The sequence below is a fragment of the Anopheles funestus genome, chromosome 2RL, assembly GCF_943734845.2.
Source record: "Anopheles funestus chromosome 2RL, idAnoFuneDA-416_04, whole genome shotgun sequence".
Classification (NCBI taxonomy): domain Eukaryota; kingdom Metazoa; phylum Arthropoda; class Insecta; order Diptera; family Culicidae; genus Anopheles; species Anopheles funestus.
In genome coordinates, this window is record NC_064598.1 from 82,746,031 (window position 1) to 82,771,263 (window position 25,233).

The 25,233-nt window shown below is 40.8% G+C and overlaps 2 protein-coding genes across 4 annotated transcripts in view; one reads left to right on the forward strand and one right to left on the reverse strand.

The window, feature by feature from the left end:
• Window positions 1–25,233, reverse strand: part of LOC125775022 (neural-cadherin) — a 476,608-nt gene that overhangs the window by 380,434 nt on the left and 70,941 nt on the right. The window lies entirely within an intron of this gene.
• Window positions 1–25,233, forward strand: part of LOC125775026 (neural-cadherin-like) — a 254,791-nt gene that overhangs the window by 86,579 nt on the left and 142,979 nt on the right. For both annotated transcript variants that reach the window (XM_049445434.1, XM_049445435.1), the window contains exons 3-4: window positions 10,965–11,503; window positions 11,589–11,699. In XM_049445434.1, coding sequence (XP_049301391.1) covers window positions 11,666–11,699 — 34 coding nt within the window. In that variant the 5' untranslated portion in view covers window positions 10,965–11,503; window positions 11,589–11,665. The remainder of the gene's footprint in view (window positions 1–10,964; window positions 11,504–11,588; window positions 11,700–25,233) is intronic.

Genomic DNA, 25,233 nt, shown 5'->3' on the forward strand with positions numbered 1-25,233 from the left:
TGATAGTATTAAAATTTTCTGTAATGGATGAGCTTGTGAGGTTTGATTCAATTATTGAAGAGAGTTTTTTTTTAGATAGTAATGAGCATAAAATTTACTGCTTATCATCATCATGCAATCATTATGCTTTTACAATGTTCATCACAATACTTAAATGAAATGTTTATTGAATTATTCCCGTTTTTTAATTTAATCATCTTTCATTTGTAGGGGGTTTTACTGTAGCTATGATGGGGTTTTCCAATGGGGTTCATGGAAATTTAAATAAAGTGTACAAAAAAATTATAAAAAACTCATGTAAGCTTGAATTCATTCACGTTCGCGGCAGACATTGCAACCGAATTAAGGTATTACAAAAACAGCCTGAGGAATCTTCTCCATTCAAAGCACCTTTCGCAACAATCGTAGCTTGGGTTTTGTAGAACCTGTATAGTAGATCCATGCGCCCCTGAGGCATTGACTTTATAAAAAAAACTGCTCGAGATGATTAAAAGGGATTTTTACCACCGTATGAGCAAAAGGACAATACAGGTGTCACCACAATTACGAGTGCTTTGAGTTGTACAAGGAACTCACTATCGTACAGCGACTCGTCAGGCTCCGTTGAGCTGGTCATGTCATGTAGAAAGACACCGGACGACCAGGAAGGTAAAGTCCATGAAGGCCGTCCAGGATTTTTATAACAAATTTTAGAAAGAGATCCTTGATACGTTGAATTACAGTTTTTGTTTGAGCTTTTAAGTAAAACTTAACTAATTAATTTAAATATTTACTACGTACTTTCATTCCAATAAATTAAATAAATTCTTTTATACTTTATGTGAACAATTGTTGATTTTAATTTTATAACGAAAATAACAGCTAAATACAAAACGAAATATTATTCTAGTTCATAGTATTGATTATATTGGCAAATAATAAAATTAAAAACTATGTATTTCAAAAGCAGAAAAAAAACAAAAAAATAACATGATACAAATAAATACTCTAGATAAATTAACCAAACAGATTAAAAATGAAACAAAGCAATAGCAAATGTGAAACGAGCAAACAAAAAAAAACGGAAAATGATTCTCTTCCATTGCCGTTCAATAATCAACTGTTCAACCGGAACGGAACACCATAAACTCAACGGATTGTCAAACCGCACAGCAAAGTACTCATCCATGCAGTGGAAAATGAAATCTAAAAGCATCACCGGATGCGTCGCGACTGTGCGCCGCTTGTGTCGACGCTTTGTGTTAATGAAAGGTACACATTGTAAACAGTGTTATATCCTTTTTTGTTTTTGCAATATTGTGTACTGGGTTATGATGGTTTTTTTTTGTTTGTTGTTGTTTGTCCTATCTTTTCATAACGTTCGTTCGATCATAAATTGGATCAATTTGCAACTGGTACACTTTTCAATAATATTTTTGCCTGTGCGACACGTAACCGCCGTAGATGATACCTCCGTTTTGAACACGTTGCTCCACCATGTGCACAGGTGGTGTAAAAAGTGCAACCTATAGATAGAGCGACCGTCATGTGCCAATGTTCATGCCCTGTACAAACGCGTACGATGCGTGGCATGTGGATGGTACAAAAAACGATACCACAAAAAAATGAATATTCACGCTTGTGACGCTATTTAATAAACACGCTATCGAACCGCGTGTCACATCGTTGAATATCGGTGCAGTTAATTGACGTCGTTGTTTAGGCTCGCAACATACCTGCGCTCATTGTTTAATTTCTTTTTTTAGTGAGTGAATTTAAAGAATAAATTTCAATGCAATGAGTTCATTAAAATTTATATTTGAAGTGATCGTGTAGAAAATTTTAAATGAAATAAGTTATTTTATTTAAAATGTTATAACTTTAGTTAGTCAATAATATAATTCGCTTGAGTTTTTTTATCTGCAACAAACTACACAAAGCTCCATCCTTTCATTGGTTGGTGTACAATAATATCCATCCATCATTTCATTTCCACGCTATTGGACATCGCGACACAGCGTATAGACAGCACGTCTGTCTGTTCGTGCTTGACCAAACTAAATCTTCGTCTCCGTACCGATTAGCGCATGTTTTTACATAAAGCTCATCGATTACTACCAGCCCGTACATGGATAGTTCCAGACCAGATGAGCTGTCCGTCCAAATCAATGGTCTAACGATGGCTGCGTTCAGTGTGGCTGCCCCGAAAAACCCCATCCAGTATCGAACGACATCGCTGTCAAACCGTTGCTTCTAATTTCGCTCGTTGTCATTATTCATTTGCTTACCCCGTTTGGTCCATGGTCCTGTTACGTGCGAAACAAACCACCCGGGGGGAACCCAGGGACATTTTCCACCCGAATGGGTCAAACGAAGGGTGTACCACCGACCTGTCAGCAGAAGCGTTACGTTCTTACATATCTGGCCCTGCGTACGGATGCGCCGTGTTCTCTGTGTTTTTATTCTTGTTGGACCACCGTATCATGTTTGCTGCTGATGCTTTATTTTTTCATTACGCATTCCATCGTTTTAGGGGTCGACGTTGTCGCCATTGTGTCAACCATCGGAGATACGGTGCGCGTATATTTTGTTGTACAGAAATGTAGAAAAAAAGAAGTAAAAACAAAAAAAAAACACACGCTCTCCGTCGTAAGCTTAGTAACTTACGTATGCACGACACGCTGTCGTCGAACGCGAAAGCGCCTATTTGCCTGCCTGTTGTTGTGCTGCTGCTGCTGCTGGTTTGTGCGTTTGAGCTCCGGTCGCCCATCAACAGAAACCACTGCGCGTATCTTGGTAAAGTGCGAGCAGCAGCTTATGGAAAATAACAGTTACAAACAATGTTGTAACACCGGGCACGGAATACATGCGGAAGGTTAGCGACACAGAGCATCACCGCCTCCCCGCAAAAACCATCTTGATTCCTCTCGCACGTTAGAATCGTGTTATAGGCAAATGGTGCGTAAAAAGAGGTTTCATTTTGAAGCAATTTCATGTTTGCTGCATTGTGAGGCGCTTTCTTCTTTTCACTTCTTGTTAGAAGCAATTAGAAAGAATTGCCTTGTTGCTCGACCCGCCCAGAAGGTACGGACGGCATTAGACCGTTTTGCATTTTCACACCCACACACACACACATATGTACATGTGGGAAAATACCCAAAGGGGTACGGTAGAGCTGTTGTACTAAGCAGCATCTTTACCAGGTGTAAATTAAGTACACTAACATGGTGCATTTTAAATTAAGCCAATTATACAGGTTCAGATCTGAAGCCCAAATGTGAAACATTAATCAAATATTATCTATCCCAAAAAGTATATTTGAATGAAAGCTTTAAGGCCCAAAAAATTCTCAAAGCTTTTGAATTTTGAAAGGGGATTTGTTTTCAAGATGCAACAAATTGTTGGATTTTGCTGAATTTGGGAAAAAGATTGATACACAGAAAGCTTTACAAATGGATTTATGTTTCGGTGTTTTGGATGGATTCTCGTGTTACTTTTAGAATATCCAGAAAGTAGAAAGAATTCCATACTTTTGTGCAAAGCTTTAAAAATTGGCATATCCGTCATATCAAAGCTTTTGCACGGAATCGAAATCTTCGAAACGCTCGAGAAAGGTGGAAAATATACACTTCTACCTCTAGAGTAACTTCTCGTACCTCTAGAGAAGTTGAGTAACTTTAACTTGAAAAACAAAAAATCCAGAAATGCCATTAAGTTTGCCAAATAAAACTCTTCTAAATGTAAGAAAACAGCAACAATTGATAAACGATCGACTAGCATCACTATTCAATAGATTATGTACAGGAGAAGCAGAAAAAAACCTCAATTGCAAGCAATAATCCCATGACAAGAGCGTTTACATTTGTTTGCCCTATTCGTCACAGAAATCTGCAAAACAAACTTTTTCTTTTTTTCTCTCGCACGTGTTGTTCGTACATTTGTACTATCGGTGGGAAGTGATGCGCTTTTACGATTTGTGCACAAACCATTGAATGCAGACAAGCAGCTCATAAATTTGATTTCACACTTTAGCGTACGCGATGGAACAGAAAACTTCATTGCGCATTCTTTTTTATCCTTCTCTTTCAAGACGAACATTGATAGAAGTGGAGATATATCCGGGGAGGTTTATAGAAAGAAGGTTTTTCAATGTGGTGTGATGTTGTGAGTAGCATTCTTAGATTGGCGTGTCGCCACTCTGTACGATCTGGTCGACACGATTTCGACTTGGCTTGTATCGTCTGGTGTTCCCAGTTCCTCTGTTTGGTCTGCCAACCATTGAACAACAATTCTGTTGGTACCCATACCCAACATCATGTTGAAGAATTCCGGGAAGACAGTTTATTGCAGTGGTATTTGGTTAACGGTTGTCAGCCAGTTTAAGCTGGCTGTTCCATTCTTTGGCTGGTGAGTAGGATGAAAATGTCTGCCAAAATAACTAAATAGCACAATGCTTTCAATTTCTGCTCGGACGGCATGTGGATGTGCTTCATAGAGCATGCCCATATGCATAGGAAATGTTTCAGCTTGGGCTGTAGAAAATGGAGATGAGAAAAATAAAATGGAGGCAGGACATAAAGGAGGCAACTGCAGGCGTTACGGTGAGCTATACGCACAGGTCACTTTAAAGTGTTTTCCTACATTCTTCCATTGGTAGAAGTCCTAGGTTACTCACTAAATGATGATCAGGTTTGTTCCGGGAAAACTAAAGCCCATGTCAGAGATGGAGTTGTGAAGGTTTGCTTGTTTGTTCTACTAATTAAGCTTTTTTTGTTACCACCCCACCAACCGGCGTTGAGTACCGGGAACACGACAGTCTTTTATAACCATTTCCGGGCATCCAGTGTTCGGTAGTGGGTAGACAACTTTTCGGGAAGTGTTTTCCGCAACCCGAAGGCAAATGCATTTCTCCACCGTCGTCCGCCTGTGGTTGAACGAGCACCGAACCGACCACATGGTGTGAGGTCCGGCCATGATGCAGGCATAAAAGCAACACGGTTAAAGGGGTTTAGTTTGTGCCAAAAGTTTGGTATGCACAGTTAGTTGGTTGGCCGTTAGACAATCCTTTCTTGGAATGGTACTGGCCACGCTACACCAGTGGTTGGACAGCTTGGTGATGGACAGCCTGTGGTTGGCATTTGCTCTACAGCACTACTAACGTTTTACTGTTGAAATCCCCCTCGGGCAAAGTGTTTTCCCAGAGAGATTTTTAAGCATGTTAAAGCTTGCGAGAAGAACAAAAAAGATAATCGTACACTTCGCTGTAGCAAATGAAAAGCAATTAACGTTTGTGCCACAATAGGGAGAGAAAAAAATGAAGTCTGCAAAATTAAATAGCTTGATAATGAATCATAACTTAGTTCTGAAAAATACTCGTCCCACCAAGACGGTTCCTCTCAAGACGCTGAAACTTATGAAACGATTCATTACGAGCCGCTGTTTACCGATGTCCTTACTGTTAATGTAAAACGGTATCGGTGCGACCACTTTGCATCGAAAGATTTTCTAGGAATACCCCATTTTCCTAGCACTTTCCACCTGTTACCAGCAGGCTGGTCTTTCAAAGTGATTTCTGCCATAATTTATGTCCGACAACAGCAAGGCCACTTGTAAAAGGTACTTTTCCGTTGGCGATACCAACTCTCTTTGTTTGGCGAGCGCTCACAATTACTAAATAGCGCAAAACCAGCAACAAACATAACTGAGGGTGAAGGGCTTAAGCTAAAGGACGCAAGGATTAAATGGGGTGTTTGTGTTTTAAAACTGATTTCCCTTGACACCCGCGTAAGTCAATCGAGATAACCTGAATGCCCGAACGGGTAAACGATTATAAGCCGTACCAAAAGATTATAGTAAATGGTGATGATTTACATTTTATTCTTTCACCTACTTCTCCATGATAGAAGTACAAATCTGTAAAGAGGCAAGCTTTACATAAAATGTATTGTTTCGAAGCGTAGAATAAGATCGGCATTCAGTAGTTGTGGTATGGAATTCAATTATTTATAACTTCCAAACAGGAACTGTCACGAAAACGGAGAGAAATTATTTTTCATCTCTTATTCATGTGAGGTTAACCGTGTCAGAAACGCCATTCACATGTACCCACGTGCATACACACGCATATGGAAGGCGGAAAACGTCATGGCGCCAACAAACGATCTCGTCCCAACCCCAACACGTATAGAGTGGATCGTACCCAAAAAGGGTAAGGAAAGCAACAATAAGAGAGAAGAAAAAAATATATAAAACCTTCAGATTCAAGTTCTGCGTCCTCTGCATGTCAGCTGATTATAGCTGCAAACGTTAGCATCCCGATGGAACTCGTGCGCGACCAATATTCCTAACCCCGGGTGTATGTTTTTAACCGGAATTTCTGCACTGAAGACATTCAACAGTACGGGAACATTCTTGAAACAGCGGTTTTGGGCAACGGCGACGAAACCGGCAGCGAAGCAATTTGTCAGCCGGTAGCACACATGTCTAGGCACACATATTCGAAAACCGAATCCGAATGCCGAAACACCAAAGTCATCCATTTTCCCTGCTCTGGCTACGTACCGAACTTGCACTGGTGGACAGATGCACTATTTCCCCTGGAAATAGGTAAGCAAGGTTCGACGGGAAAACACGGGTGTAGTTTAGTGAAGAAATGGCACTATTCTAACGGTTGGTATGTTGGTTGGTTAGTTCGTGGTGGCCACGAATGCACTTCAACGCAGTGCTCAGACGAGACCCCGATGTTGCAAGGAAGGGATGTTAATGTTCTTCGGCGCTATCGAAACCAATGTACGCCACCGTGCGCCACATAGATTGGAAATGCACTCGAAGCATTAGCTACGAAATAGAACACTTTCCCACGCCCGGGGAATACGACGAATTCCCCGACGGTAGTTGGCAATAAAAATTTAGAACAAACGACAATTGCAAAAGCAAAGACCCATCGAACCGAGGGACTTTTGGTCGCATGCGGGAATAATGCTGCCGGGCCGTCGGAAACCGTCGGGCGCCAAAGATGGCAATAACAAAGACCACACGACGGTGTAGAACAGATCATCCGGGTGGGTGTGTTTGTGCACCACGAAATCCAGACTGTCCTCGGGGAGGGTTTTTTTTTCAGGCAAATTTATGATCGCATGACTCGCGCACAGAGTTCAAACGTTTCCTTCTGCGTGTGTGATTTTGTGTTGTGCTGTATGACCCCTTTTTAAGCTGACCTGGTGAATATAGTCGTAATGGGGTTGTTTTTATTTTGCTTTGCCATTTTTGCTAGCGAGAGTGCTCCATAATGGTGCGGCAATTGGTAGTTTGCTGACAGTGCGAACACCAGAGCAGTTGTTAGTCGATGAAATGCAAATTGAATGGACTCTGTTCAGTTTGCCTCGCAAATCCTTGGAAAGTTTAGGGTATCATGAGGTCTCGATAATCTTAACGGTGAATATGGGTTTTGAAAGAAAAACATTTTTGAGGAACGTTTCCATAGATAACAGTTGGTAAGTGTTTACTACCATGAAGATTTAGGTGACCCAAAGTAATCTGTTATGACTCTCTGGGCCTTTCTTGTACTGAGGTGTTAAGTGCACCAGGCCTCAAGGCGAAAGCTATTCAAATTCATTGTTTTTAAAACAAATTTAAACAAAACCGGTTTTCATAAACAATGATAACCATCGCCAAGGGGACATTCTAATAAATTATAAGCATTTCAGGTAACCCACGGTTAGTGTAAAACCTTTCCTTTTCCCCTATTTTCCCACGAGACTACAGGCACAAAAGCTTTCCTGCATGCATTATTTTTCGTGTCACGCAAATTTATCCCTACCAAACCTCGCCCCCCCCAAAAAGTGTCTTGCGAAATGGGAAAATTCATGTTCACCGACGAGAGAGGATCTTTTTGTTTCCGTCCGGGAATAACCACCCGAGGCGGATCGGTTTTTGCAAATGAGACTTCTGGTACACAAAGCGAACGTCTTGCGTAAAGATCTTAGTACCGTTCGCTTGCCGCTTAGCCGATTGTTCATACCTACTCCTACACGCAAGAAACAATTGTACCTTCGAATGGAAGACAAAAGCTTCTATTTGATCTTAGCATTGACCCACGTATCGTTGCTCAACCGGGCTGACAGTTCCATTGTACGCTCATCCGGGTTCATTTGGAGGAAAGTGTTTGCCGTAAGGCGACCGTTGTTTTACCGTGGTCTGGTCGTGTTTCTCTGTGTATTTGATTATGTTTTCCAGCGAAATCGGACGGAACTTTGTTGGGTTTGCATTGTTTTTACGGTTTCGGTGTCCAACCCTTTTTAGAAAGACATCCGCTAGAAGGTGCTTGATTGTCTTGGCCCCAAAGTTTCCTACTGGGTGTTTGGAGAATTGTTCCCGAAGAAGCATTCAAAACCTTTCCGGGAACTGGAGACAAAAGCGCTCACTACGAACGATCGTCGATGATATGAGCGTGTCATTAAAATGTGAAATATGACCATCGTGGTACACACGTGATACACTCAACCGTGGCGTTCAAATCATTTGCACATAGGATTTTTATTTCTTCCGCTTTTATTCCTATTCTTCAACTTTCCACGAAAACTCGATATCCTTTCAGCGCTGTTTTGTTTTCAGCTATTCGCATTGTTCAACCGGTCGTACCGGTTTAAATTATCCCTGCTCCCTGGGTTGAGTGCGAAATCTAGCGGAAACCAGGGACAGTGGTGAAAATAAGACTGATAATGTTTCCACCATGTTTATTTTCCACCATTCAGTGTCGGTGCACAAACGACCTCATCGCGTGCTGGTGACACTAAAAACCGCCAGCTCGCGATGCCACCCGACAGCACCAGTCATTTATCTCCGGGAAATTGCCACACAGTTTGAGAAATAACTTTTCCTGCCATGTCACTGCGAATGAGGTTTTGCGCGAAGGGAACGTAGGAACGTTGGTTAGGGATGCTTTTGTGAAAGGTTTTAAAGTATCGTTTGTTGTCCTAAGAGCTCATGGTTTCCTGTACACACTACCAGCAAAACCAGGCGCAGGTTTATATCGACAATTGGATACCAAGATCGTATTTAAAATGTCTCCAATGCTTGACGGTTGTGTCAAAACGATCCGTTTAAAGTGGGGCCGGCTTTTGCAGTTTGCATAATTAAAGACTCGTCAACGGACGTTTCGACTGTTGGCAGAAATGGGCAAAAGTTGGGCGACAAATGTGTGTGGCCAACCGCACACCGGAATATACGTTGTAATAGGCTTTCGTCGAGTAACAACTTCGTCTATCGGTTGTGGTGTCAACTGCGTGTTACGTTCCTATCTACACCCAGTGCCAGATGGCGAGCTGAAGCAAGTGGGCAAAAAAAAGGTAGCAACACCTGGAAGGATTCGTCGTTCAACCGCAAAACGATATTCACGTCTGAGTACTCAGTAGTCAACAGCTTAGCTGTATAAGTTATTGGTAGAGTTGAATAATGTTGAAGTTTTGGTTTACCCTCGTTACACATATTTTTGGCGCTGATGGCCGATTGATTTTGTACGATATTTTACACAGAGTTTGTAGCATTTTAGCGTCATAACCAGTGTCAGACAAGGATTTATAGCTTTCAGTGTTCCTTTATTTTCGAAGGGGTACACCCATGAACCCTAGTTCTTGGTGGTTCCGATTGCATATTCATAAACCTTAGCCATTTTAAATGAAAGTATGTTAAGTCTACTATTTCCTTAAGATCCAGAACATTAAAGGTCTCAAAAACCATAATTTATCACATTTTTTTTCATTCCCAAATTGCTATGATAAATTCAACACACGGTACTACAATCCAAAATATGCTAAAACGATCCAAGCGCCAACCAAATGCCTTTATTTGGAGTTCTCACGAGTTAAGCTCCTAGCGGGAAATGAGCTACATTCGCTCCACACCAAATGGAGGAAATCAATTATTCTTTCCTTAATTATGACACTCATTGCAACCTGGAGCACTGGAATCCGTCGGGACCCATGGTCATTACGGAATTCCTTCCTTCGCTACCCCGGTTTATTTTTTCGCTGTTGGTACGCACAGCAATCGATGCTATAAATCTTCTAAATTAGTTTACCGTGAGGACGATGCCCATTATCGCCGCACTCATTAACTCCTGACACTGGCAGCTTAACGCTATACCCGGTGGTTGAAGTTTGTGGAGTGGCTTAGTGACCGCCCAAAAGTGTGCCGGTACGGTTAATATGGTTACTCCTTCACCTATCCCGAAGCTTCCAGGTAGCAAATGTACAGGGACAACTCTTCTTAATTTTGGAAAAGAAACGCAACCATCGTAACTCAAGGATTGTTTAATGAGCTTCGAACAATTCCGGGAATCATGATTTCTGGGAAATGAACGAGATTTTCAGCCAGGTATTGGTAGGTTGGGAGCTACATTGCTCTTTGGAAGGTGCTGGTTCCCGCCGAGGTCAGCAATTATCATCTGTAACAAATCTATTCCTGCTTTCCATTAAACCATCGCAAGGATACTCTTGTACCTTGGTAATGAAGAGAAAATGCTGAAAATAGGGTACTTACGTTGGAGTTCTACCACACAGGTTAAGCTTTACCGCGAATGCGAAAGCGCTTCACGCTAGATGAACGAGACGAGCTCATCGGAACGCTTGTAGGGTTTGGTGTTTCGCTTGCGATAGGGGAAGGATTTTAGTTTTAAAAAATTCCAGTCATGTCCTGTTCGCTGCTTGCTCAGCGGTTCGATTGGATGATTGCAAACATTGGCTGGGAAAGTATCGATGTATTTTTCACTTCCCTTTAGAATCCTCCTCTAGCTCTCTTAGCCAAGCAGCGCTAAAGGTTTTACCTGTCGCCTCGATGGAATACTAACACAATTTTCTTACCACATTCTACTTTCTTTTTTTTTTTGTGCACGAGACGACTACCGTTCATGTTCGAATTTAACCATTCTAAAGCTGTGTTTTTTTTTACTTATTTTTCCCCTCTCTCTCTAAACGTTCTACTTGCAGACATTGGCAGATCCGAACGCGGAAGGACTCTAGAGCACCGTGCTGGTGAGTGATAAAATACGCAACGAGTCTCGTGACCTGCTTGTGACCAGCTGTGCATGAATTTCGTTATCCACGTTTGCAACGAGGGACACAAAAAAGAGAAGAAAAAACCTGGCAAACTCTATCGAGAAATTCGTACTTCAAGTGTTTGAAAAAGAAGGAAAAAAAACGCCGATCCGGGCATAGAACGCTGAGTGTGGAAAAGAAGTTGATGAAAGTAGAACTCTCATAGCTTACCGCAAAGTTGCGGTCGTTTTAGTGACACACGAAAAAAAAACGAACGAGAACTATTAAAGGCAATTTTCCCAACACACTGGAGTGCTTCTTTGGGAAATGCGATCAAAGGTGCAACTAAAGTGTGATTGATGTTTGGACACTTTTTTTAAATGATCGATCAACGATCGAACGCATGCCGGGTGAAACGTTGAAGCTGGGTACCGCTTCGTTCAACCGATGACCAGCAGCAGCGCAGATTCCGGTCAAGGACAGTGAAAACGGTACGAAAGCGTCTAAGGATCATTTTAAAGTTTTTTTTTATATCCTTATACTTGCTGCTTAGTAAATTTGTTCACCATCCACTAGGCGCACTGGACGAGCACGAGACGACGTGTCCCTCTTTTTTATGCTGCATCCGGACGGTTCATTACTAGACGATCCCAATGAATGTGGTTGGATTGCTGCAAATCATAATAGGTAAGTTTTTCATTTTCCATTTTTACGACAAAGAAACAATTGTAAATTAACACTTGAATAACTATTGGAGCACATATTCCTGAATGAATTTTCGCTCGTATGGTTTTGTTTGAAAAACCCGTCTTACTAGTGATGTGAAAATACACACCCATGTGGAATTCGATTCGACCGATTCAAGTGATTGTTCGAATTCCAAAGAAGTTTAAGGGGTTTAGCGGTATGAAGGGGCATGCTGTGCAAATATAAAATAATTTTGTATGTATGCCAGAGATAAGAATTTTAAAAGAATTGAAACAATATTTACTTATAGAAGTTCCTTCTACGTTTTCTTATAAACCCACCACAGAACATTCAGAATTAAAATTTTTATCAATCAAATCTTGTTTAGATTTATGTCTTGATATCATCATCTGGTTATATCCGAATTTATGGAGAAGTTGTGGGATTGAGTGCAATGATCGAAAATCCGGAAAACTTTTTTTGAATCAAAAACCTCGACTTGCGATTCGAAGTACAGAAGATTCTAGATTTTAGATTGAATCTGGATTGATCCGATGAGGAATCGAATGCCTCAATCCAATCCGGCAATCTGATTGCCCAACACTACTTCACACGGTTTTTGGTTAAATCAATTGTATCATTTCAAGAATGTTATTGGAATCATACACTCGACCAACATAGCATAACCTTTAATTAGATGTATTATTTAACCTTTTTTCTTGGGCCCCAAAGAACAAAAAGATTCATTTACATACTCTTGGACAATTAGTTCCAACAAAGCATCTTTTCAAGATTTTCATCTCCTCACCCTGTGTGAAAGAGAAAGACAACATGTACGCAAACCTGCTTCCGAAAAGGGCAAAGGATTGTCTTAACGGGTGTGGTAGGATACAATCCATTTGATGTTTCCTTGACTCCCATTACCGTTTCTGTACGGTGCTCTTCAACTAATTGATTGAGAATTTCATTCAATCTTGTCCTGGTAATCAAAACAAAGGCACTCAACGAGAACCATTCAGTTAGTGGTCTGTGCCATGTAGTGTGTCGATTTTTTTTTCTTTATTCCTGTGCGAAAGAAGACGATGATGGTCATCTAAATGACCGACCGACCGTTTCATTGCCCATTGTGTTTTTCTTACCCAGTTGCCTTAATCGGGCATGTGCACGGTAGTGCAAGGCGAGCGAACGAGGAATCCTATCGGGCGGAAAACTGACACGTAGATAACACGGCAAGCAATAAGAACCTGGGCGTCTCCTCCTCATCGTTTTTGGCTCGGGTGACATTTTTGTTTTACTTTTACCCAAGAAAAAATAGTCTACTTTCGAGGGAGTCTCCAATTTTACCTTCATCAAACGTGAACAGAAAGTGGGCCGTAGCTTAGAGGAAACACTTTCCCACGGTTCTGTGCTTTACAGCGCCAGCGTAATAACGTGCTTTCAGACGCGCTTGGAGTGTACTATTTTTGCTTCGAAGATTTTTCCTTCCTTACCATTTTGCTTTATATTAACACTCCACGAGCGCATAAAACAAATTTAACTGTCAACCATCGTTAAAACGGACACGAACGATGCGAAAGCGTCGCAAAAGGGCTCTTACTTGGTGGCTTGTTTTTCTCTTCGTCTTCGCATCTCGGGGCTGTCTTTTTAACAAGAAAAAGATGTTTCTACTACGGTGAAGAAACACCGAGTACCGCTAAGGAAGGCGTTTAGGCGTATAAAGAATGAACGAAAAAGGCGATGGAAAAACTTTTGACGGACGAAACCGGACGACAGCACAAATTATCACTCTTATTCGCCAAACCCAGCACGCCAGACATCTGGGCGGGAACCATCTTTTACTGAAGGGCTAAACAACAAAAAAAAGAGAAGAAGAGCCCACTATCAGAACGACGATCGAGCGATCTAAAATCTCGGTCCCCAAATTACCACCCTAATTGATACTTGTGCGGACGACGATGACACTAATGCAGTGATTGAGGAACAGTTTCGTGTTCATAAGAAAAAACAAGGATCACTTAAAGGAGCGTAGCTCACCCTGTGCCGGCGAAAACAGGGTGGTCTTTAAGATTATTTTGCTCTACCAGCAGCTGGCTGAACGGTGCTGGGTACGAGTACCCGAACCATAGCATATCTATTTCCTTTTGGATGTGTGTAAGAAAAAGGTTTTCATCCCAAAAGCATGGGAAAATAACACCTCACGGAATGAAACCAAAAGATGTCCCACCAAAAGCGGAAGGCAAGCAAAACAGAAATGGGAGCAAATAAACAGAAGAAAGCAAAAAAAATATATATATTGCAAAACCCTAGAGCATACAAACACAACACAGAAACGATAAAATCATCATCTTCCACTCACCCGAAAACGGACGAACGTCATTGCTATGGCTTTATCGCGCGCTCGTCGTGAGAAGCGTTTTTCTGCATCCCCACGGTATGGTTGGTGGGTTCGAATCGTGCGTCAGGTCCCCGAATGGTTCCTTTTGATCTTGAGTTTCAATTCCCCGGATGGCTTCATTTGCATTGAAGATTAACCTTCGGTACCGGTTGTGAGTGCGTGTACGGTTTCGGCTTGAGGTGGATGTGGTTTTAGTTCGATGGAGAAGTGAAACTTTCCCACCCGAAAAGAGGATTCCAAACTCGATTGCAGGCGTACCATTCGGCCGGCATTGGTAAAGGAAAAGTAAGATAAAAGCACGTTGAGCAATACACCACTACGACACACTTTTCATCAATGGATCTGGTGGTAATATCTATTTGCTGGATAAAGTTTTTTAATGCCATAGATCCCATCTCGTGCCTGTTGGAAAGTACATTTCCCAGCGTAAAATAGCTTTTGTACTTTACATCACGTTGTACGAATTTATGACTCGTAATCTAACGATCTTTAAATTAAGGCTTACATGGTATACAAGGATGATACAACATGAGTGTGAATCTTCTTATAACATTCACCCAGTTTCCATTGTATATAGTATTAATGCAAGCCGTTTGAGGCTGCTAAGTAACTAAATATTCTAAATAATGGTCGTAAAAATACAGAAAACTGATTTTGAAATGTATTCTGTCAATTTGATAAATTAAAAAATATGTATGATTAATTGAAATTAGTTCTTTTTTTACAAAGAATTTCAATCGTTATCCCTTTAAATTTCGAAATTTAAAAATGTTTTCCACATAAAATCAGAAAATAAAACCTATACGAAATCATCTCAATGAAACTTTATAATCTATATTGCGATAGCTTTTGAAAAAGCTTCTCAAAGCTATCAAAACTTATTCAGCGCACAAGGATACCCCGGGAGCTTTTTATTCCACAGGACATGATAAGGACAACCTTTTCCTGGGGAAATTATAGCAAACATTATTGTTCAAAAAATAACTATTGAAGCGTGTTTTATATCTACTATAAAATATAATATTGGGTAGATGCGAATTTTGTACTATAACCATAAAATATATAGCTATAAAATTAATCAGGACACCATCAGTCACTATAATGTTTCAAAAAGCTCATGCTTTGTAAAAAGAACGTATAAAACTTGTTTTAGAACATCATAAACCTCTCGCGAACACAAAAGTCTACGCTATAAAGCTCTGCGATCTGGATGACAAAGAGGTGTCATCCTTAATTACGGATAAAAAAGTAGAAAAAAGCTCTCAGAGTCTTATGCTTTAGCTGTTTGAATTTGAAACATGAAAACCAACACTTTTCTATTCTTTTCACGGATTGTAATTATAAAAGTTTAAATAAAACAAAATAAAAATCTTTCAAACTTATAACATTCATATTTGAAGTTTGATATTGTTTTTAATCAGGTTCTTGTTTATCTTAGATATTTTTTTTTATTTGCTAACTTTAACTTAAATTTTCAACTACTAAATAAACAACTGCACTGCTGATAATACTGGTCGATTCGGTTAAAATAATTTATATGTATGCTATATGTTAAAATAATTAAAACAACACCGTTTTTGTTATTGAACCACTCTTTCCGGTTAAACCATTTCAATGTCACATTGTTTGCGTTGAGGAATTTTACTGTAATCGAATCAACGAAATGGAATACATTGTAAGGTTATTATTGGAACGTTGTCATACACACTTCCAGGTCAGCGATACAGATGACCCGTAGCCATATCTGCTGTTTGCCTGCACAAAAGATGCGTGTGCAATTGCAATGGAACGGATAAGTTACTCGTCCCGTTCAGTCTGGTAAATCGGGGCTTTTCCCACCAAAAAGGGCTTCACATGCTTTATTACCATAAATGCATTAATTATGCTTTAAGAGGCGTATTCATTTCACTCGCCATTCTGTATCATATCTGAAGCACAATACGTTTTTTATTGTGATTTTCATTTCATAAATATGACAGGATAGGTTGCAAAACTGTGATTGTTTGTGGAATAAACTTTTTGTTTATTTTGAACTGTTTAACTTCTTGCTTTTGTTTTTTTTTATTGGAACCAAAATTCATTTGGTATGGTTACAAAGTAAACAACCATTAAGTTTTGACAATTTTTCAAAAAGGACCTTTTGTTAGCTTTTGGTGCAATTATTCAACATCGAAGAAAGGACACTCTTCAAAATGCTCGAAAAAAAAACGCTACTTCACTTCAATCAGAACACCGGCAAACGCTTGGAACAACATAAATGACACCGATCAACTAGCCCAATTTATGATAATTCAAATTGTTGTCACAATAAAGGTGAATCATCAACGAAATTAATTATGACGATGGTAATTGAATAATGATAATTAATTGATATGCAACACTGGCCGATTGCACTCGGTGGTTAAGCTGGGGAGGCTCTTCTGACCAAGAACACAGGAAGAGTAACAACCACGGAATGTTTAAATTGGTACAACTCAACGCATACCGGCCATTGCTTTACCGACTTCAAAATTAATGTTGCTGAACTATTTTGGTGGTTGATAACATTCCCTTCACCCGTTCGCTTCCAGACGTTTACTGATGATAATTTAATGCCTTTTAACCGCAGGATCTTTGACGGGAATCGACGATTTTTTTAGGGGTTTTTTTTTTTGGTTTACTCCTGCACCTATGCCTACTGCCAATAGCTAGTGGTGATCGGTGACTGGCGCATTCCGAATGCGGAAACAGGCAGCCAAAGATTGAAATTTCAACCACATATCGACACGCTGATGCCTGACCGTGATGTTTGCACCAAACATATCAATCATTTAACGTGCCGCGGCCGAAAGTACCACCACCGGTGGAAAGGAGCGCGAAACAACCGCGACGTTTGTCGATTGTGACATATTTGTGGCGTTTGATTGATGGAGCGTCGGGCGCTGTTGATGAACGCGGCCGGCGTTGCCTCGGGGGCGCGTGCGTCGGCTTAAAGTATCCCATCATAATCTGGATTGGTAAATTAACTACATAATTGCTGGGTGTGCCGGTTTCGAAAGTGTATGACCGGTCGGTTTTGAAATCGATTCATGTGATTTGGAAACACACACACACACATATGTGTTTAATGTAATCAAATTAATTAAAATCAATAATTTATAAACAGCATTGCTTAGCGATTCAATCAACCTTGAGTGCCCTAATGCTGCTCAACTACTAAACGCACAGGATTCTAATTCATCCATAAACTATTTGTAGCAATACAAAACGTCCTAAAACACAAGCGTGGAAAACCCATCATCATCACCAATCAATCAAAGGGATACGCGCGTTTTATCCCTCTCGCAAAAGCAAAAACAAAAAAACAAACCGGAAATGGGGCTGACCAAATGGGGGTCGATCGTTTCATGGATTGTTTTGTGGGATTCGTGAGGGTCTTGTCAATTTTGGGGCTATCAAAATTTCCCAACCACCAAAATCATTTGATCACCCGTGATAATGCATATGGAATAATATCGCCTCTAAACCAGCTGCGCCCCCAGAAAACCCTCTATGTGGTGGGGGTTTAACGGTTTGAACCACCGGAAAACAACACAGAAACAAAAAAAAAATGGGACGGAAGTAATAGCTGACCATAATCCATTTACATCCTGACGATGTGACTGATGGAGATGGTTTTTCTTGTACGAAGCCGTATGTCAGTTTGAATTCTTGCCCGATCATCATCATCATCATCATTGCAGAAGCCGCCATGTTTCATATTTATGGATTTATTACAATCACACAAACACACACACACACACACATACACGCATGGTGGAAAATCTTCGGCTCGGTGAGCGTGGTGTTCCGAGGATCCATCATGCCTAATCGAATTCCTCTTCCCATGTAGCACAAATCAATCGAAATGAGAATGTATGATGGGTGTGTGTGTGTTTGTTGCACCACGCCAGACACCATTACTACCGTCGGATCCGGAATGTTGGGGAACCTTTGACCGATGAAAGGTTCCCAGTTTTCCAGAGAGATCCAACCGTTCTGCTTGTCATGTCATCGTTTGCATTACAATCACTGGCATCACTGGCGACATCCAGTCCGTCGCATTTTGCAAACACACAAAAACAAAGCATAGCATGAGAGGAAGAAAAAAATGCAAGATACTCCTATCCAATTCCCTGTTCCATCTCTCTGCTTGACCTCTTATGGAGTTATTCCTGACGAGAGTCCCGACCAAAAAGCGGGAAGTCTGGCCGGCAGGAATCGAGCAAAGTTATGACATGAATTATCGCCAAACATTTCCTACCGGCCGGCCTACCGTACGAGCCATCTCCTGGTTTGCTCCATTCCGTTCGGGGCACCGGGTAGCCTTGGGTGCAATTTCTATCCCACCTAGGACGAGCATGTCCAACTGTCAACGAACCAGCTCGTCATCGTAATTGTCCTGCTGTTCGTCCTGCTTCTGGGTGCCGTGCGGTGATCTATAGCTCTGGAGTATTTGCGAACTTTGCGTGTGATTGAGAAGAAAAAAATAAGTCCTTCCTTTGCCGACCACGAAGTGGAATCGAGCAAACCATGTAATCAAACTGTTTGTTCCAGTTTTTTTTGTAAGTCTTTTCAAAAAACACTCTTTATCTGGGTTTTGAATAATAAATCGCTTTGCCTCTTCGAGTTACGATCGTTCACATCTATAACGGTGACCATGTTACATGCGTTACATTCAATCCATGGTGTATAAAATTTTTAAACATACTTTAACCGACAGTTTATTGCAGCTTTATACATCCAGCATTTCACCACAGCAAAAGGTGCTGTTTTTTTTTTGCAAAGAGGCAAGAACAATCGTGTTGTAGTTCACTGCAATATGTTCAAGTAAGAGTCACATAAAAGTTACAGTGCTGTAAGTGGTAGTGGGGGTTTAAATTATATTGTCATATTTTTTTTACGACCACCATCAAACGATGTTATCCAGCGACGCTTATATTTATCCTTCACCCCCCTAAAAAAAAGGAGTAAAATTAAGTCCATCTCGTATTAAAGAAAATCGAGTCGCACAAAATCAGTAAAAGGATGCGTACAGTTTGATAGCTTTGAAGGTATTTTTTTGTTTTCGCTGGACCCCAATGGAAAATTCTTGGAAAATTTAGCGCAGGAATGGTAATAAATTCTTACCATCCTTCAAAAAAAAAAACCTTACTGCATCATGCAGCAGTGGCGCGGTTGTGAATCACAATGAACCTTTTGTACTTCACATTCGCGCGTACTGTCAACACCCGACCACAAATCGGTACAGACTTTAAAAGGATAATCTTTTGCAGTCACTTCAGCCAGAAAAACCGAATTGCTAAACTGGCGATGAAAAACGTGGAATTAAAAACGGAGCGAAAAACAAACCCTTCAAACAAGAGTTCCTCAAGTCGTTCCGGTATCGGCATAACCGTTCCCGGTAGAAATCTTGCCACAGGTCAGCCAAAGGGGGAGGAATGCGACGTGAATTTCCCCCAAAAAACCAACCCAACCAACGAACCGGTTGATGGGTTTTGGTCGACGCCTGTCGTTGATATCGGCCGCAACCTGCAGCAACCAGGGATGCAATAAAGAATGTGAAAATTTAATGACCTTCCAAGCCTGCGAGATGCGGAATCGGTTCGCAGCGGTGGGGACTGTGTATGTGTGAGTCCTGCTCAGCATTTCCCTTTGACAACGATTTTAAACGGTCTTGGTACGGGGTGGGGTGCAACATTTCGATCGTGATCACCGATGTGTGTTCGAATGTGTGTGGGTATGTGTCGATTTTCCCCTTGCTTTGTACCCAACGGCATGTTATCAAACGGGCCGGGTTCCCTGTTGGACTTGCCTGCCATCAGCACTACCCAAAAGCATCCAGTGTTCCGGTTTAATGGTTACCGTTGACTTTTTATGGACTGGTGATTAAGCTGATGATATTTTTATTCCACCATAAAAAGCTGAAATCCATGGCAATCGATTCCGTACGCTTCACCGGCCGGTTTGGTCCAGTGTTGGCTAAAGGAAGGCTTTAGTGTTGTTGTACTTATTTTTTTTTTTGCTGTTCTTGTTTTACTAGCTATTATTATTATTTATTTTCTTTTGCTGCTGCCGCTGCCAAGGATCAAGGGAACCAACCGGATGGTATCGGGGTTTTACTTGCAAACCCCCTCCATGCCCTCCTCACACTCACTGGGTACTATTTTTTATGACTTTATTAAAAAGTATTCGTTTTGTCACGTTGACCGTCACCACGCTGTGGCGGTTTGCACCCCGTGCATCGAATTTTTGATGTCCTGGCTGTGTGTATATGGTTCCTTTTTTTGTTTTGATTTTTGCATTTCGATCTTTTACCCATGGAATTACCGCGCACAACTCTGGCAAGGTGGAAACGGTTCAATGGATTCGAGATTATCGATCCCCGATAAAGATTGCAGTAGGTTTATTTAGTACAAAATGTGTTAATAAAACCAACATTGGCGAGACGGTCAATAAAGAATGAAGCGAAACAATCAGCTAGGATAATACGCGAAAAAATATTTATGTATGTGTGTGTTTGTGCAAAATATTACCGAATATATGACAGAAAGTGCTATACTGATTCGTAATTTATGCTATAATTGCTATAATTTATTCGTAATCGTATTTTACTGCAGAACTTCAAATCCACAGAATACACTCAATTTCAATTTGGAAAGATCAATTTGGATTCACTATCCAAAGTAGATGTGGATGACCTAAAAAGACTGGGTTGAGTCGTCCGGTGTCATTCTTCTGATATGATCTGCACACCAGAGTCTTTTAAATCTCATACTGCTCTGCTTATTTTTCAACATATACGAGGAAAAAAAAGTCTCTTTTAGCATTTTTGTCTTGAAGGAGAGGTGTTGTAAATGGTCGCGCCAACAGAGCGGAAATAGAAAATGTAGATCTTTAGTTATGTGGGAAAGATCACAAATTAGTTTTATTCCTCTGTTGTCGTGCTTAAAAAAGACCGAAGGCGCGTCCTTCGGTCCTATTTATCATTTTTTTCCTTCAACGCCATCCTAACTGTTTCCATAATGATGGTGGGCACTGTTCCACAATCGCCCCCATTGTGAAGCCCTACAATGACATCGCTGTTGTAGGGCCCTACTGATATGCTACAACGATTAACAAACGAGTTGCGATACGTTTTGCAACAAGAGGTGTGGAGCAGTTTTTGGAAAGAAAATCCATGTGTTACGTTTATTGTTCAACAGGTGTTTTGAGTGTGAGCGGGGTGATGCGAACACTAAAACTCGTCCTGTCTCCTCGGTGGTTGGATGGAAAAGAGGACGATCGCTTGACGCAGCGCACGCACATTTCATTAACCGGATGCGTGTCCTGACGTTTTATCATCCAACGCACGTTTACAGGCGTAGGTGCAAGCGTTAGCGCCAACACACCCCCTCCCGTGAACTCGCTTATCAATGAACACAATTTTAATGTATAACGCAGTTCACTTATACTAACTCGCCTACGCCGCCTCTAAGTTATTTAATCTTTTAATTTCTAACTATTCAATTCAATATTTCGATTTTCCCTTTTTGTGAGTTCATGTTCAATGTGATTCCATTTACGCTTAGGAACGTATATCAATCTTCGCTAATTTAGATATTGCTCTCCTAAATGTTCCTTCCTTCGTATAGACTAGGGCCTGACGTATTCTACCATCGTATCCTTGGCAAACATCCACCACCTTCCCTCGCAACCACTTGTTTTTTCTTTTTTCATCTACAATGAAAACTAGATCACCCTTTTGGACCGGTTCCGTTTCTTCGAACCATTTAGTACGACGAGTTATTACGGGAAGATATTCTACTATCCACCTTCTCCAGAACATACTAATTTTCTTCTGAGTGAGTTCATAATTTTCCTTCATTTTGAACGCGGATGTAATGCAGTCTATTGGTGGTTGCTTTGCTCCCGATGAGGATCCGAGCAAAAAATGGTTTGGCGTTAAAGCCTCTGCCTTTTCTGAGTCTATAGGAAGATAAGTCAACGGTCTCGAGTTAACTAAAAATTCTGCTTCAACTATCAGGGTGCTTAAACCTTCATCATTGAGTTTTCTTAGATCATCAAAGGCTACACTCTTCATTGCTACTTTTACTGATCTGACCATTCTTTCCCAGGCTCCACCCATGTGTGGTGTTCCTGGTGGAATACAATGCCATTGTGTATTAGTGTTCGTGAAGGTTCGACACAATTCACCGTTTATATTATTTAGCTCTTGTTGCAAAATAGCCTTAGCGCCCTGAAAATTAGTGCCATTGTCACTATAAATTTCCAAAGGTGCGCCTCTCCTGCCAATAAACCTCCTAATGCCTGCAATGCAAGATTCCGTGGTCAAGCTGTGCACGACCTCTAGATGGATAGCTCTTATCGTGAGGCACGTAAATAAGGCTACCCATCGTTTTACGTTGCTTCTACCAATTTTGACTAAAATTGGCCCGAAATAATCCAGACCGACGTAAGTAAATGGCCTATGTGAAACTGCTAGACGAGCCGGTGGCAAAGGTGCCATCCTAGGTGTATGTGGAATTGCCTTACGAATCCTACAATACTGGCAATTTCTAATCACTTTTTTCACTTCTGTCCTCATCCTAGAGATGTGGAATTTTTGACGAAGTTCATTTACTATAGTTTCCTGGTGAGCATGTTTCATATTATGATGATAATATAGGATAAGTAGTTCAACTACTCTATGCTTGCGAGGTAGTATGATAGGATGTTTCACATCGAATGCTAAATCATCCATCATCTCGATCCTACCTTCACAACGTAGAATTCCCTTTTCATCCATAAAGGGGGATAACTGCTGCAGCGCACTATCCTTGGGAATACATCTTTGATTTTCCGTACTGGACTTAAGAATTCTTACTTCAATGGGATAGATTTCCTTCTGAACAATTTTCCAAATTGTTTCCTCTGCTAACGCTAATTCCTCTCTGGTTAAATGTGAGTGTTTGCTGTCGTGCTTGTGCAATCTAGCACGACTAATAAATCGGTGAATCCAACCAAAGGTTCGATGAAGTCTACTAAAATTACTAAACCTGTCAAATTCAATTATATTTGAAGGTGCGCTTGACACATGTAAGTGTTGTTGACTTTTAAGTTCTTCTACGGAAGCTAAAGTATTAGTCTTTAGCTGTGGCCACTCATTTTCAGGGTTGTACAAGAAATCAGGCCCCTGAAACCATCTGGATCCAAAGTCCATATTCGGTTCTTTGCCCCATTTTGTGCCGTCATCAGCAACAATTTCCTTCGAAGGCACATAGCGCCATTCAGTTGGATTGGTCGTACTGAGTATCTCACCCACACGACAGGCTACAAAAGCACTATATTTTCTATGATCCGCAAAAATCCATGAAAGAACCGTGTTGGAGTCGCTCCAGAAATATCGCTTCGTTATAGGTATGGTATGATGAGTTTGTACGAACTCGGCTAGCCTTGTTCCAAGCACAGCTCCCAACAACTCTAACCTCGGTATTGATAAGGTTTTCAAAGGTGCTACCTTTGCTTTCGCGGAAACTAATGTGCATTGCACTTTTCCTCGCCCTTCCACGCGAAAGTATACTGCACTACAGTATGCTTCTTCGCTAGCATCAACAAATACGTGCATCTGTAAAGAATTATACAATTGGCTAGATGCACCTACAAAATAACACCTAGGTATTCTTAATATATACAATTTATCAAATAGTTTTGTCCACCTTTTCCATGTAGAGTAATGTTCTTTACCTATTTCATCATCCCATTCAAGTTTTTTGCGCCAAATGTTTTGCATTAATATCTTTCCTTGTATTGTATAATGGCTAATCATGCCCAATGGATCAAAAATACTCATAAGACATCTCAATACTTGTCTTTTGGTTGGCCTACTCTTGAGCTTAATGAAATTTTTTATATCATCACTAATTGCTGTTGAAAAGGCAAGAGTGTCGCTGAAGGGGAGCCATAACATACCTAACACCCTTTCACTCCACTGATCTCCTTGCACGCCTAAAGTTTTTCCATCAACTTGCTTCGATTCCTTTAAATGAGATAATATTTCATTATTATTGGAAATCCAATTCCTCATATCAAATCCTCCTTGCGCATGTATATACCTAACTTGTAGGGCAACCTCTTTGGCCTCATCAACAGTTTCAAAACTGCCTACAAAATCATCTACAAAATGTTCTTTGACTATCGCTTCGTATGCTCTAGGATATTCCTTTTCATATGTTTGTGCATTTAGATCCTTCACATATCTGGCCGACGCTGGAGAGCAAGTAGAACCAAAGGTTGCTACATCCAATATATAAATGTCGGGTTCTTTATCCGGATCTGACTGCCACAGGAATCGTTGAGCATTTTTATCCTCTGCCCTAATTCGGATTTGGTGAAACATTTCTCGAATGTCACCACTAACATCATACAAATACTGCCTGAACCTAAAATATATAGAAGGTAGGATTGTAACGATCAGTTCTTCAGGCCCCTTCATAAGCATACTATTTAATGATACTTCACCTACTGTCGCAGCCGCATCCCATACAATCCGAACTTTGTTCGGCTTTTTAGGATTGGTTACGACACCTATCGGGAGGTACCATACTTTTCTCTCCTCAACAGAGGTCAGTTCTTCTTCACTGGCTACGTGCGCATACTGTTTCTGTACATATTCCTGCAGTTGGTTAGTTATGTTTTCTCTAATGATAGGATTTTTCAAAAGTTTCCGTTCCAATTGTTTATGTCGTTTGTACGCCATACAATAGCTATCAGGTAATTCAACTTCATCAAATTTCCATAATAATCCTGTTTCGTATCTTCCTCCTACTTTCCTAGTAGTTTCATGAAGGATTTTTCGACTTCTTTCTTCGTTATTATAACCGCACACTTTGTTACTTCGTCTGTAGCTACTTATAAAGAGTGGCCAATCGTCCGGCGCTCCGGAAAAGGACGGTAAATCACGAGGCATTGTCTTTCTTGCTTCTTTTTGTTCACTCGTTGGCTCTGCTTCACGTGATCTTACCTGATCATCCTTGCACGTGGTTGGTACACGATCTAACGTCAGATCGCACACCATTCCACGGTCTAACGCCGTGCTGGACAGCGTTGGAACACTCGTTTCAGCTTCCGTTGCCCGGTTTG